Source organism: Brachyhypopomus gauderio, chromosome 17, assembly GCF_052324685.1.
Source record: "Brachyhypopomus gauderio isolate BG-103 chromosome 17, BGAUD_0.2, whole genome shotgun sequence".
Lineage (NCBI taxonomy): Eukaryota > Metazoa > Chordata > Actinopteri > Gymnotiformes > Hypopomidae > Brachyhypopomus > Brachyhypopomus gauderio.
Window position 1 is genome coordinate 7,159,249 of NC_135227.1, and position 17,396 is coordinate 7,176,644.

Here is a 17,396-nt window from a genome sequence, read left to right on the forward strand (position 1 = left end):
AAAAGAGGCACCTAAAAATAAAGCGAGGGGTCCAAAATGGATGTCGTTTAATAACCGCCAGCCTCCCGTTTGACGTATTAAGTGGAGGCTTTGCTAAGTCTCGTCAGTTTTAATTAGCGGTCTTCAGGGTGGGAGGGGGAGCGGCGCGCTGCGCGTGGGCGAGCCGAGCCAGAGACGGCAGCGCGGCTCGCGCTGGAGAACACGCTAGAAGCATGTGGTCGGAACGGGCTTGAAGCGAACCGGAGCCGTACCGCTTCAGTGAGGGGGGGGGGGGGGGGGTGTCTAGCCCTCGCCGCCTATTACTCAGAGGGGGTTATCAGCTCGTCCTCACGACAGCCGCCAGGGTCCCGGCTTAAGAGACGAGGCGTACGCACACGCTGGCGCATTTACATGCAGGTCAGAACAGATGGATTCTGTACGCGTTTGCCATTAGTGTTGGGCTTTTCTGGAGCTTTTCACTCATCTGGTACATAAAATAAACCCTTTTTACTGGCTACACTCAATATATTGGCTCGAGACCAAAACGGCTGTCCTTGAATGTGTGAAAAGGGTTTGGAGAAGACATAGGATATATGATATGGTGGGTCAGCCGTGAGGGAGGCAGACAGTATACGATATGGTGGGTCTACCGTAAGGGAGGCTGTCTGCGGGTATGCCTTAAAAGGAGGTAGGTAGGAAATGGCCCCCTCATTATCTTTGGTTTCTTATTAACAAATAATAACAGTGCTGCTTTGTGTTCTGCCTCTCAACACATGCATTATTCAGCCTTCACAGATCTGCTCATGACTCATTTATGGAGCAGCTTGTGCAGCCCAGAAACTAAATGTCACCCAAAACATCGCTGTCACACAGAGCTGCCGCTGTGTGTGCACGCGCGTGAGTGTGCGTGTGTGTGTGTGAGCGAGAGAGAGAGAGAGAGAGAAAGAGAGAGAGAGAGAGAGAGAGAGAGAGTGTGTGTGTGTGTGTGTGTGTGCGCATGCACCCTGTGTGTGTGCGCATTGTCAGCGCTGTGGGTGTTGTTGTTAATGCTATTTGTGTCTGCATTGTTTGTCTGTGAATAATGAGCATGACTTCTGTGTGCTGTACCGATGCACACATGCCCTGCTGCCCACTACAAATCAGGTACACAGCAGAATTCAAGGTGCACGATTTGGTCCTCTGATACAGCCTTAAGGAATCCACACTGGAGCTGCTTCCCTGTCACTCTGGAAATGCCAGGGATGCTGCATGCTAAGGATCCCCTTTGGCTAACTGTGATATACATGAAAACACCCACGACCCAGTAAGTGCATGCTACGTGCTTTGCCATCCGCTGCACTCCCGCACAAGTGTGTGAATCCAGCTGTAGTCGTGTCCAAAATGACCTTCTCTGGTTTTGTTAAAGTGTCAAGGGGTCATGTGACGTTAGCATGATTGTGTCGGGGTGCAGAGGTGCGTGCGTGGGCAGAGAGAGGAGCAGAACTAATCCGGCTCGTCATCACCGAGCTGCCAGAGATGACACCCGCCCCCCCTCACACACACACACGCACACACACACACACCCCACCTCCTGCTCTGCTCTCATTTTAGATATGTTTGTCATTCATCATCTCCTTGTTCTTCTCATACTGAGCTAAAGGTATATCAGAGGTGTAATTTGTCTCCAGTGGCTGCTGTAATTCCACCACACGCTCGAAGGGGCGTGTTGACCACCAGGTACAGGAGAGAAAATTTGTCAGTCACGTAGCCTGGAGTAAATTGGGCCCCGGCTGAAAGTAATTATTAAACGCAGTGTTGAGTGGGCGGACTGCAGCACAGAGAACGACCTAAGCGTGCAGACAACTCCGAAGCAGAAAGGAAGAAACCTGACAGACTCTTAAAGAGGTGACACTCTCGGACAGGCGGTTGATTTATTATATGCCAAAGCAAAACAGTTCTCATGCAGTTGTTTACATTATGAAGAATATACAGTAAATGCTATACTTTCACGCAGCAGACTAAAAGAAGAAACTGTGCTGCCCTGATCAAAATATCTGCGAAATGTACAGTTTTACAACCAAATCCTGCCTAATGACAATGACTTTTTGTACTATAAGGTTATAATCGACAGTTATTCCAGATGAGGTCCATTTCAAAGTACTTAGAAGGTACTTAGCATTATGTATGTTGGCATCACGGCTTAACAAGGTTTAACGTTTGCCTTTTAATACAATATGAAAACATAAAGCCTGGGCGAGAGGGTACGGTAGTACAAAAACATCACTTTGGCCAGAGAACACAAGATGAGGCAGAGTTGCCTCTGCTTTTTGCTCTGGGGAGAAGCAACAATGCTGTAAGTTACATCTGAAGAGCTCTGGGGGGGCACTACAGACCTCTTCACATGAATAAAGATGCCACTTACCTCCATTCTCATTGCAGCCATTGTAAATATCCCCTGCCTATTTGTAAGGGCCAGAATAGAGAAGCTAATGGCATTTGGGGACGTGCGTACATTCAGCCAGCATGTGAATGAAGTCATGGCTGAGGAGGATATCACACACATACCCAAGTGAAAAGTGTCAAAAGGACTAATTAACATATTAATGATCCCACCTTCCTACTGCAGCTTCTGTTGGATAGTCAAAACACTTTGATAAGCATGCAAATGAGGACCACGGCAGAAATTAGCTTTACCGTGAATGAGAGAGGGAAAGAGAGAGAGAGAGAGAGAGACTGGCAGTGATGGATTGAATGTTTGTTTTATTTATCTTTAATTATCTGGCAAACGGTGGGTGGTGGAGGAAGAGTAGTGGAGAGAGAAGGACACAGCCATGCTATCTCTCACTCCTCTCACTCCACTCACTCCACTCACTCCACTCACTCCACTCACTCCTCTCACTCCTCTCACTCCACTCACTCCTCTCACTCCACTCACTCCTCTCACTCCACTCACTCCTCTCACTCCTCTCAGTCCACTCACTCCTCTCAGTCCACTCACTCCTCTCACTCTGCTTTCCTGCCTCGTTCTCATTCACTCGCGTGTCCTCCTCTCCAAGATGGAAATCAATATGGCTGAGAGCCTAGCTGTCCGTCAAAGGTACAGTGACAATCAAAATGGCTGCCAGACGATGGGATTTGCGATTGGCAGATTCAGATCAATTCAATGATGGCAGGTTGAGACAAGGACAGGTGATTATACCGCACAGCGAGCTCTGATTACCCACACTGCTCTTCTTCTCACAAGGCCATTTGCAGATGGCTAAGTGAGACCAGCACAAATACTCCAGAATTGACCAGCTCTCAATATTACGGTTCCACAGGTAATGCCCAAATGAGCCTCTTGTGTTTGTGTTGAAAAGATCAGTCCTGCTGCATTAGGGAAATGCCATTTGATTTGCAGGAATTGCCTTCTCCCTACAAATAGGTTTCATCTGCCACCATAGACTCACATGTCGAGCCTGTTAGCGAGGTCTGTAACAACATGGCCGATGCAGTTCCAGACGCTTGCTCTACCGCATAAAGATCTTTGGACAGTGGTGTTTATCAGTTAGCATGCGATGAAGGTCAGTTGGTGCTGCCTCTGTGAAAGGGGGCTTTGTCTGGGTTATTATTGACATGCCAGCAAAAGTGATTTTCAAACTTCTATTTCCCGCACGACAATCAGGCAGGTTGTGCACTGTATGTTCCCCAAATACTGTTATGGTGAAGGACCAGTGGAATTTATCGTTGGGTCATGTCTGAATCCTAAAGGTTCAGATGTCAGATTGCTGTATTCATCCAAAGAGTAGTTTAATGTGCTGCAGAAAGGGCTACTCAAAAGTAAACCTGACAAGCGTGCCTGCCTATTAATATGCAAATAATACAAAAATATGCAGGAATATTTATGCAATGAACTGCCTGGAAACTTCCTGGGGAAAATATTTTGCATCATAAAGCTGAGCATAAGGTTTATGCAGAGAAATGTATATTTTCTCCATCAGTAGGGGGTTTTCAAACCTGTAAAACTCCAGAAAGGGAGTATTGGTGAGTTCTCCTCCAAATGTGATTAGGGCAGAGTGTCATGTAGGGAGCCCAATTTTAAACCCATGTCGTATAAGGAATGAGCAGCTCTGGTGGAGGCATATTGAATCAAGGCAGCTGAGCTGACACACAGGGCTGAGGGGGGTAAGCGTAGCTCTCACACACTGCTGGGCGTGGGGACACTCCATTGATTAGCAGTGTAATGAGAAAAGGAAGCTTTTTACCTTTGGTGCCTTGCATATTTCCCACTGATGTGTCCACTCCCATCGCAACGTGGTGTAGGGCAGCTACAACAGAAACAGGTACAACCCATGAGTGTATAGGTGCAAAACTGTATGGAATGTGTGTGTGTTCTTGTGCATGTGTGTGTGTGTTTGTGTTTGTGTGTGCGTGTGCGCGTATCTCCATATTACACTCTCGCTAATCACCTTGGAACATATGCCAGCATATTCATAAATCCCACACTTCTTACTGAGTGATGAACGTGTGTATGTGTGTATCCATATTTGACAAGGTAATCATTTCGCTTTTAATTCTCAGAGCTGCATCCGCCATTGCAATTCCATATCAGCTCGGTCCAGATCCTAGCGCAAAGTCAAACTGTATCTGTCCTGACAACTATCTTGCCTCTGAAGAGCACTGCTATTGATCCCACATTATCAGCGTTATGGATGCCTTCTCCTGTAGATAGCCTCCCAATCGATCAGTTGATTAATTGGTACCTTAAGGGTGGCAGAGTCGACTGAGGAAGGCAGTGAAATTTGGAGCAGATGTTGGTAAGCACTGAGTCATGCGTGCTTTGCAGTGGAGGGGATGTTGCATGTGATGATTTTTGGGCTTGCTGTACATATATATTTGATGCTTTCTGGGCTTGCTGTACATATACATGTGACGCTTTTCAGGCTTTGCTGAAAATATACATTTGAAGACGATTCCAGAGAGAACTGCAGTGTACTGGAGCTAAAGATGTAGGGGGAGTCAAAATTGCAGTGTGATGCACTAGGTTTCCAAAGAAACAGAGCTCTCGGTTATCTTTGGAATTATTACTGTTTCTACATCTAGATCTCTCTCTGTCTGTCTGTCTGTCTCTCTCTCTCTCTCTCTCTCTCTCTCTCTCTCTTTCATCATATATATCATATATACACACACACACACACACACAAAAAGCACACACACACACACACACACACACACACACACACACACACACACACACACACACACACACACACACACACACACAGAAACGCACCATATCCAGCATTTAAAGGTTAATACACTGACACAACTTTAGTGGGCTGTGAATTATTATTAGGAGCCTTTGTGTCTGCGGTGATAGCAAGACATTTTCAGCCAGAAGCAGAAATCCTCTTTTTTTATCATCCTCATGATCTTCTCCCGTATTTACAGTAGGTCAGGCTTATTTGCCATGGGCCTGTTTGTTCTCCCAGCGCTGTTTCATCTTTCCAAACTACAGGACCTCGCAAAAGACAACCTGCAGTATTCTCCTATTACCAAGTTCACCTTTGTCAAAGACGTCCACTAATCATGCGTGCTTTCACAAACATAATTATTAAGACTCTGTTGTGAAACACACTGGAATGGCACTCAGGGTCTCCCCATCATCAACAATCCTGCACCGCACATACCGGAGCAAGAGGGCTGTGTCAGAGTACATCCATCGCGTTTACAAGGATTTACCATCACATCTTCCTGCAATGTGTTTTCATTCGTGATTTTTTACATTATGGGGAAAAATCGCGTCTTTCTAGCACTTAAAGACGAGCACTAAATAATCATCTGAGGTTGTGAGGAAGCACAATGCAGCTGTTGTATGTGTTTTTCCTTTTCTAATCCAGCAGATTAAAGAGAGCACGAGGCTAGAGGGGGGGGTGTCAGTGCAGCATGGACAGGGCTTCGGTGGTGCTGATGGCTTCAGGACCGAGAGGTTCTTCACCCGAACTACAGCCTTCAAACACACTGACCTGAAGAGCTCGTGTATCGCTGGTTCCACGGGCACTGTGAAAGGGGAATAGGGGGGACATGAAGGGGGGAGGACACAGCCGGGAGAGAAGGGGGACAAACAGGGAGGGAGACAGTTATTTCCCAAATGAGAATTGGTGAGAAATGTGTTTTAGCCACAGTGCCGTGAGGTCAGGGGTCGGAGGGGCTGGGGTCGGAGGTACCTTTGGAGCGTGTGCGGTGTCGCTTCTCCTCGGCTACATCCACCTCCATCTGGAAAGACGTGATTGCCAAGTTAGCGACGAGAACGTCTCCACTCCTTTCACTCTACTAATGGCCCAGTGACCCATGAGCACATGCACGTTGCTGCTAATCTAAAGGTGCTGGTAGGGTCTTGTTTTAAAGACGTGGAAAGGCATATGTCAGAGAAATGAAGTGGTCTTCACGTGTGGTACAACAAAACAAAAACTGATTAAATGCTAAAAAGCTGTTAACTCCCATTAGAACAATACCCACCGAATGCTGTGTGTAAAACACTAATAATACCCGCCATATAAACTAATGGATGCTGGAACAGTAACTCTGCAGAGGTTAAAAGAGATCACAAGCAAAAAATGCATAGGTAAAATGTGTTTTTTGCAAATGCATGCAAATGAAATGGTCATTCTGCTGCTGGAGACCACAGGATGCTTAACGGGATTTAGGCACTGAAGGCCTAATGGTAAGGATGGTGTTTTTAAGAACATTTTACAGGTGTTACTAAATATTCATGGGGCAAGCATTTGACAGTCCTGCAAAATGTCCTTTTCTTTTTAAAATAACGTTCGTCTAAATGCCACTTAAAGCTGCTGTCTAATGCTGTACAGTCTGCTCCTTTAATGAGGTCCATGAATGTTTCAAACAGAGTAGTTTAATGAGAGCCATGAATGTTTCAAAGAGAGAAAAATAAAATAATCAAGGCTAAAAACATCCACTTAATCTTATTAATCGTTCAGACGGCAGGGGTAGCTACTCGGAGCACTACTTGCGTTACCATGACAATGTATGGGGACCCTTCCCACTGATAGGAAGAGACAGTGAAATATTATCCAGCACGATCGTCTCCTGAGGTGCTGGTCTGACACTGACATTTACTGCTGCCTGCACAGGCGACAGCTCTCATAGGCCCCGAAAGAGGAGGCGCGTATGGTATACAGGTCAGCGGAGGGCCTTCCTCTTCCCCGGGCTCTATGACATTACATATGTTAGGTCAAAGGTCCAGGACGCTCATTCTCACAGAGAAATAGCAGCACGGTACGTAGGACTGTAACCACATTAGGAGTTGTGAAAGCCACCTGGGGCCGGCGGCCCACATGACTGCAGTGTCACAGGAGGTCCTGAGACTCGATTGTCTGGGAAAATGAGTCTGAGTGTTCACAAAGCTAACGCATGCGAAAAATGCTCCAACTACCCTTCACAGCAAACTTGTGAAGAAGGACCTTCTCAGCCATTGAGTTGAAAGCGCAGTGCACCAGTTTTCAAAGGGGGGGGGGGTTCAGTTCTTGTCTGGGTAAGTACACCACGCTAGACCAACGGGTCCTTGGGCAAGACCCCTAACACTCACCTGCCTCTCTGACAGGATTGAAATTGTACATTGCTCTGGGTAAAAGCATCAGCCAGACGCATAAATGCACTTCACCTGTACAAATGTATCTTTCTCTGGTTTCAGTCTTAATATGAGAGAAATCCTCTAATAGTCCTATGAATTAATATTTTGCACTAATTAAATATATAATTTGTCTACTGTGTATGAACCAATTTATAATCAACCTCACAGACCATCACACTTGAATATATAATGTATGTTGTATATTGTATAAATGTATATATAATGAATAATTTTTTATGCCAATGCTTTGATATCTTACCATGACAGAAATCAATGTTCCAAGACATCTCTGAGAATTCTGATGCATAATCACAATGTAGGAGGCATAGTAAATATGTAAAATGACGTGGGTCACTAAAATTTAACCTCTCATTTTAAAGAATTAATTAAAATAATGAGGTCCATTTAAAAATCCCAGAGGAATTACTGCAAGCGGATTTAGTAAAAGAATTTCCCAAGACATCTGTCTCATTACAAGCTATTACTGGTCTGTCTGCATGAAGCAGTGACAAACAAGGTGATGGTTAGTTATTCAGTGAAGTAATGTAAAAAATATCAGAAAATGTGTTAAAGTGAAAACACCTCTGAATATAAGGACATGTTTAGATATTGTTTATTGATGTTGTAAGATCTGTGTTATTCATCATCATTCTAATTAAGAACTAAAATGGCCATGTTACATTAATATGGTACATTAGATTTTTAGTTTGTGTGAGCTTGATACAGTAGCTTATTAGCAAACAATAATTAATAAATAATGCATACCAAAATAGATTTTGACTTTCTTTCTTATATATATATATATATATATTTATATATATACTACATTCCATTCTGAGAGACAGGAAGAGAGGGAGAAAAAGAGAGAGGGGGAGAGGGGGTGAGAGAGAGGGGAAGAGAGAGGGGGGGAGAGAGGGAGAGGTGCTTGTGGCAAAACTGGTACCTGATATGATTGCAGGTTTGATTGCTCTTTGGTCCAGACCTCTGGCTGATTCCCAGCCCACGGTGGTAGACGTCAGATAAGAACCCTACCCAGAGTTCACCACTCCTCTTCCAATATCATTTTCTGAAACATACAAAAATATACATGCAATTATGAATTCAAATCTGCATGCAAATCACATTTACTCTGTGAAGCATGCCATATTGGCCTCCCTCTCTCTCTCTCTCTCTCTCTCTCTCTCACACACACACACACACACACACACACACACACACACACACACACACACACACATAAACATGCATACACACACACACACACACACACACACACACACTCATCATGAACCTTAAAAAGTACAGGGTAAAATCATGGAGGCTTGCATGGATCATTAGCTATATTTGTTCCCCTTTCCTGTAGAATATGATAGATGCTGTTAATTGCTTCCATTGCCAGCTCTATTTCAAAGAGCAATAAGCAGCAATTGAGAGGGAGGAAATACTATTCATTTCATATTCAATGTACATTAATGCTACAAGAATATTTATAAAGCTGATTTCACCATTAATCAATCGATCACTTGCTTCGATTTGTGACAATCACATGCAAAAGGCAAATAAATCCAAAAAATAAAATCATTCAATACAAAAACCCTGATTTGTACAGTGCATATATATATATATATATATATATATATATATATATATATATATATATATGTTATATGTTACAGGCAATATATATATATACATATTGCATATTTTTATATGTACATTAACATGCATACATATTGAATCATTTTTGCTCAGGTGGAAGTCGAAGCATCACAGATCTGTGGATCTGCTGGAGCATTTTGGAACAATACATGTGACTCTTGGGTTTCTAGATGCTAATTAAAAGTAGCCATATGTAAGGAAACAAGACAGAGGACAATGCAGCGGACTGTGGAAAGAAAAATGAAAGACTTCACAGGAACCACACACCATACGTATAATCGGAACTACACACACACACACACAGAAATACACACACCTCTTCCTTCGCTAATAGTCAGCAATCAGTCAGCTCACAATCCCACACACGACAGTGAATGCTTGCCTTATGAGGTTGAGTGTGTGTGTGTGTGTGTGTGTGTGTGTGTGTGTGTGTTTGTGTATGTGTGCTGGAAGAGATAAATGAAGCATCTGAATTCCAGCACTTACTGAATCCTCTCACCAGGGTTTCACCCTCTTTTAGCTCTATTGTTGCTGTCTCCTCTGACGCTCTTGCACACTCGCGTGCTGTCACGTCCTTTGTTGTTAGAATCAGAAGGCTAAGCACAATCTCGCCTAACGAGATTCAGCCCTGGTGCACACGTGTGGATCACCCCCCATGCCCTGCTCTCCGGCACCCAAACAGTCCGGCCGCGGGGACAGCGTGGGGACACCAGGCGTGCTGCGTCTTCGAGAGGATGGGGACGCGGAAAGGGGCGTGGCCCGGAGAGTGGGGGAGTGGCTCCGACGCAGGTCTCTCGCTGTGGCCGCTTGTCCTATACAACACGCGCGCCTGATTGTTTCTGCTTCAGTATGCGGGTCTCGGCGCGGGCATTAATTCTGCTTAGCGAGTGGGCTGCCTGCTACCAAGGCCAGGCGCAGAGCGAGAAAGGGAGGGAGGGAGAGAGGGAGAGAGAGAGAGAGAGAGAGAGAGAGAGAGAGGGAGAGAGAGAGAGAGAGAGAGAGAAGGGAGAGTGAGTGTGCTCTGAAGCGCACACATGGGGCCATGCATTAAACATCAGCAGCTTCACCGTGGCCCACATGCACCACTGTGTGCTCCATCGCCAGCAGAGTCCTGGCGTACAGGAATTAAGCACCTCGCAGCATTCCAGCTTAAAAGGCTGGAGATTCGGGTCTGCTGGAGACCTGCTTTCACAGCTCCTCATTCAGCCGCACCTGGTGTGGCGTTACCTTCCACAACCCCAAACCATCGGCAGGCTCGACGGCTCACGGCTGAATTCTGTCATTCTAAAGGATCCCGCACTCCATTTGTAACGTGCTTTCGTGCCCTAATTGTCTCTCACCAATCCTTAGTGTTGTCCCGGTGCAGTTTGGGCTGCCTGAACTATATTGTGGTTTTCTAGCATCACATCTTCTTCTCTTAGCTTAAGCCAGTGTTCATCACTCCCTCATCCACACTTTCTGTCTCAGAGCCCCACCCCCACTAGCACCTGCTTTGCCGGTTTGCCCACATGCCACAGTGGAAGGGATTGTTGACCTGCCATGCAGCAAGACCATGGTGTCATTCCTTGTTTATCTAACCGGACAGCCCATGATGCTGTGGGAGATGGGGGAAGGGTCTGGACCGCAGGGCCTACCTGCAGCTGTCTGTCATGTCCCGGTCCCGCCTGTCGGCACCCCCATTACACCCCACCCTCCCTGCTGTCAGCTCTCTGCTCGTCCTCCCACACACACAAACACTGCTCCAGCAAGCTACCACACCATATCACACCACACCATACCACAGCATATTACACCACACCACACCATACCACACTGCACCACACCATACCACTCCATACCACACCACACCACACCATACCACACCACACCACACCATATTACACCATACCATACCATACCACACCATACCATACCATTACATACCATACCACACCATACCATAACACACCACACCACATCATAGCATACCACACCACACCATAACACTCCATACCAAACCACATCATACCATACCACACCAGACCATTTCACACCATTCCACACCATAACATACCACATCATAGCATACCACACCACACCATATTACACCATACCATACGACACCATACAATACCATATCATACCACACCATATCATACCATACCACACCATACTACTCCATACCACACCATACCACACCCCACCACACCACACCATATTACACCATACCACACCACACCATATCACACCACACCACACCACACCATACCACAGCATATCACACCACACCACACCATACCACACTGCACTGCACCACACCATACCACTCCATACCACACCACAACATACCACACTGCACCACACCATACCACTCCATACCACACCATACCACACCACACCATACAATACCATACCACACCACACCATACCACACTGCACCACACTTCGCCACACCATATTACATCACACCACACCATACCACACTGCACCACACTTCGCCACACCATATTACACCATATAATACCATACCACACCATACCATACCACACCACACCATTCCACACCATTCCATACCACAGCACACCATACCATACTATACCACACCATACCACACCATACCATACCATTCCACACCATTCCATACCACAGCACACCATACCATACTATACCACACCATACCACACCATACCATACCATTCCACACCATTCCATACCACAGCACACCATACCATACTATACCACACCATACCACACCATACCATACCATTCCACACCATTCCATACCACAGCACACCATACCATACCATACCACACCACACCATACCATACCATACTATACCACACCATACCATACCATACCATACTATACCATACCATACCACACCACACCATACCATACCATACTATACCACACCATACCATACCATACCATACTATACCATACCATACCACACCACACCATACCATACCATACTATACCACACCATACCACACCATACCATACCATTCCACACCATTCCATACCACAGCACACCATACCATACCATACCACACCACACCATACCATACCATACTATACCACACCATACCACACCATACCATACCATTCCACACCACACCATACCATACCATACTACACCATACCACACCACACCATACCATATCATACCATACCACACCACATCACACCACACCACACCACACCACACCATACCACACCATTACATACCATACCACATCATAGCATACTACACCACACCATAACACTCCATACCACAGCACACAATACCATACCATACCACACCACACCATACCATACCATACTACACCATACCACACCACACCATACCATATCATACCATACCACACCACATCACACCACACCACACCACACCACACCATACCACACCATTACATACCATACCACATCATAGCATACTACACCACACCATAACACTCCATACCAAACCACATCATACCATACCACACCATACCACACCACACCAGACCATTTCACACCATTCCACACCATAACATACCACACCACACCACACCATACCATACCACACCATACCATACCATACCATACCATACCATACCATACCATACCATACCATACCATACCTTACTAAACCACATCATAGCATACCACACCACAACATATTACACCATACCATATCATAGCTACCATACCATACTACACCACACCATTTCACACCATTCCACACCATACCATACCACAGCACACCATACCATACCACTCCACACCCCACCATACCATACCACATCATAGCATACCACACTACCACACCATACTATACCAGAACTGACCATATCATGCCACACCACACCAATCATACCATAACATACCATATCGTACCATATCATACGACACCATACCATTCCACACCACACCACACCACACCACACCACAACACACCACACTATACCATAACTGACCATATCATGCCATATCAAACCACACCATACCACAACCATAACCATTCCTTAAATCATGGTATAGCATACTATACCATACTACTCTATAGCACAATTCACCATAACATAGCATTCTCTGCACAAAATAGCATATCCACTACACCATATCCACCTCATGTATCAATTATACTACCCCTATAACTTTATACCCACAACATAAGCAGAGAATGGAGTGGACAAAATTCTCAAATGTTAAAACATTTTCCTGTGTTTATATATAAGCATAAAGATGGTAAAGCACAAGCCATTTAATCCTCCCATGTAATCTGCTGCAAAAGAAGTGGCATTGACAGCTCAAAATATCACATCCAAAATCAAGCACTGACCAATGGGGTTGCAGACGACTGTCATACATATAAGGACTGTAACCCACGAATGTATGTCCCGCAAGCCGGAGTTGAGGTTGGGAATCCCGTTTACCCACAGCACAATTACCCCACACACTAGTAAGCGCCCTCACAGTGCACGAAGCACTGTGAAATTCAGGTGAGAAATGTGAGCCTGCAGTCGGGTACTGCAAGGGGAGTGCGGGGCTATTTTCTTTCATTTGCCATCAAACGCGGGCGTCAGGGCCTTAATTACGAGCCAAGTGATGGGCCGGGCTGCTGAAAGCCTTATTATTCCAGCGAGCTGTGCTCAAATCAGTTTTGTATTGATGATCCTGGGAGAACAGGGAAAGCGACGGGCCGAGCCACAGAAAAACAATCGAGAACACACACGGCGCGAAGGAGAGAGGGAGGGGGAGACGGAGAGAGAGAAGGAGGGGGTTAGAAAGGCAGCATCCGACAGCAGGGAGCAATGAGAATGATTTATGTTTAGCCGCATACGGGCTAGGAATCTATCAGACTCTCTCACCAACTGTGGACGAACCGACACGAGTCTGGACAGCGACGCTGCTTTAATTGCCACGTTATCACCGTTGCTGCAAATGCTTCTGCAAAAAAGGAATTTACCGCTTTAAAACAACATGATTCCTGCAGGTCTTTCCCCATCCTGCATGTCTAGGTATCACACTAATCAAAGAGGTTGGAAATTCCCTCCCCTCTACAGTCATAAGCATCCTGGTGAATGAGGAGACTATTAACTACACTGTGGAAGACGGAGCTACAGTAGTGTGGAAAAAAAAATTATATGCTCAACTGAGTGATCTTTTCCTTATTTAGTTAATTGGTTTCTATTCCGTGGCAAACACAGATTTGCTGCAGTAAATATCAATCCGCATGCAACATTCTTGTGAACCAATCAATATATTTTGGTAATCAGAACATGTTAATATAATGTTAATGTTACTATAAAGTTTGCATGTTCTTTATTTTGTTACAATTAAAACATTTGAGTATAGATGAATATATGTTGTAAATCAGACTGTTGGTTCTTTGTTATATAAATGCTGAGTAGTCATACATATGATCACCTGTTTCAGAAACAGAGAAACTGACTTATTCTCCAAGACTATGCAACTGAAAAGCTGCTTTATTTCAAGAAGTACTCCATATAATGCACAAAGGGCCTTAACACATTTTTGCTGCAGGTTTTCAATATTTATCACGCCACTTTGACAGACAGACACTTTTGTGAGCAAGGGAAGGAGTTTTTTTGTCAGATTTGAGATTTGATTGTTTCTTGGAACCATAAATCACAACCTCTGGATAAACATACCTAATAAGCAAAATGTGAGCTCCATGGAAACCCATATGCCAGGGACTGTGACAAGTGGCTCCAGCCGGCAGCTCTGTGCACATGGGAGCTGCATGCAGTGCTGTGTCTTCTATACACATCTAACCTCTCATCCATTCACAAATAATACTGTTTGGAACAGAAGGCTGAGAGAGCAATACTTCCATACATGGCTCTTTACCATATGGCCATGAAAACATAAAGGGGGGTGGGGGGGGGTCTATATCAAGTTCAAGAAGAATCAGTAGTGAAGAGACGCTTCAGGTCTCCATACATGGGAATACCGAATTCTAGGAGCAGCGTCTCCGTATTTCAGCGTGCGAATGTTGCCACCGTGTCCGCCGCTGTGTGCGGATGTGCTAGAAACGGCTGCTCGAATTGTTCTAGCACGCACCGACGGCAGCTCACTAGTGCGAGGTGTGCATCCACATGTCCTCTCTGTGTGCACGAGCGTGCGAGCGTGTGCGCGTGTGTGTATGTGTGTGTGTTTGCCGGGTTATAACTAAGTCCTGCTGGTAATGGCCCACTGATGAGCTCTATTGTTCTGTGTGTGCTTGGCTGGGCTGGCCGGTGGGGAGGCAGATTGCTGCTGCTTTTGCGGCTCTAGGCAGACAGCTCGCGGAATACCAATGATCCTCTCTGCAGCCATGGCGCCATGTGCCCACTGACGCCCGCAGCCTCCCCGCGCCCACGCAGCAGGCATGCCCACAACCAGGGGGCACACGCTGGGCACACAGCGTGCGGACAGCCTGGAACACTCGGGCTATTAACGACTGCAACGTGTCATTTACCAAGAGCATATAGTGGAACCAGAGCAATTTACTCCAAATATATTTTGATGACCATGCTCTTTACTTCTAAGCCGCGTTCTCCGTCGTGCGCTACATACTCGCACCATGCGGAGCAGAAGTGTTTCTCTCTTTCATGAGTTCAGAATTGACCAATTTGCGTGGCTCTGTATTGCCTGTTGGCTTTTACTGATGTTTCAATGCCACTGTCGCTGATGAAAAACCGAGATCGCCACTACATCGTCCCACTACACCATCCCTCTACACCGTCCCACTACTCCGCGACACTACACTGCCCCACTACACCGTCCCACTACACCCTCCCACTACACCATCCCACTACACCAGGGGTGCCCATTACGTCGATTGCGAAGGAAGTGTGGGTAGATCGCATGACATTAAAAAGTAGTGGATGAATGACTATCGTCCATCAGCATTGACGGTTGTATTTTGATTGACATACATGGTAGCCAATCTGACGTCTAGGGTTTGACACACGCAACCCTGCCCCCCCCGGTCATCCCTTGGTCATCTTATAAGTAGCTCGCAAGCTGTGGGCAAAACTTGTGGGCACCCCTGCACTACACCATCCCTCTACACCGCCCCACTACACTGTGAAACTACACCGCAACACTACACTGTCCCACTACACAGTGAAACTACACCGCAACACTACACCATCCCACTACACCGTCCCTCTACACCGCACCACTACACTGTCCCACTACACCACACCACTACACCATCCCACTACACTGCACCACTACACCGTCCCACTACACCGTGAAACTACACTGCAACACTACACTGTCCCACTACATCGTGAAACTACACCGCAACACTACACCGTCCCTCTACACCACACCACTACACCGCACCACTAAACTGCACCACTACACTGTGACACTACATCATCCCACTACACCGCACCACTACACTGTGACACTACATCATCCCACTACACTGCACCACTACACCGTCCCACTACACCGTGAAACTACACTGCATCACTACACCGCAACACTACACTGTCCCACTACTCCGTCCCACTACACCATCCCACTACACCACACCACTACACCGCACCACTATACCGTGACACTACATCATCCCACTACACAGTCTCACTACACCGCGAGACTGCACCGCCCCACTACACCATCCCACTACACCATGACACTGCACCGCCCCACTACACCGTCCCACTACACCCTCCCACTACACTGCACCACTACACCATCCCACTACACCGTGAAACTACACCGCAACAATTTGCCATCCCACTACACCGTCCCTCTACATCACACCACTACACCGCACCACTAAACTACACCACTACACTGTGACACTACATCATCCCACTACACTGCACCACTACACCGTGAAACTACACTGCATCACTACACCGCAACACTACACTGTGACACTACATCATTCCACTACACCGCACCACTGCACGACACCACTATACCGTGACACTACATCATCCCACTACACCGCGACACTGCACCGCCCCACTACACCATCCCACTACACCATGACACTGCACCGCCCCACTACACCGTCCCACTACACTGTCCCAACACACCGTCCCACTACAATGTCCCACTACTCCGCGACACTGCACCACCCCACTACACCATCCCACTACACCATGACACTGCACCGCCCCACTACACCGCACCACTACACTGCACCACTACACT

The 17,396-nt window shown here is 46.3% G+C and overlaps 1 protein-coding gene across 7 annotated transcripts in view; it reads right to left on the minus strand.

Annotated features, from left to right (window-relative positions):
- Window positions 1–17,396, minus strand: part of myt1lb (myelin transcription factor 1-like, b) — an 81,851-nt gene that overhangs the window by 46,877 nt on the left and 17,578 nt on the right. For all 7 annotated transcript variants that reach the window (XM_076979002.1, XM_076979007.1, XM_076979006.1 and 4 more), the window contains exons 3-6: window positions 8,532–8,654; window positions 6,165–6,213; window positions 5,964–5,997; window positions 4,203–4,265 (exon numbers count right to left, since the gene is read on the minus strand). In XM_076979002.1, coding sequence (XP_076835117.1) covers window positions 4,203–4,265; window positions 5,964–5,997; window positions 6,165–6,213 — 146 coding nt within the window. In that variant the 5' untranslated portion in view covers window positions 8,532–8,654. The remainder of the gene's footprint in view (window positions 1–4,202; window positions 4,266–5,963; window positions 5,998–6,164; window positions 6,214–8,531; window positions 8,655–17,396) is intronic.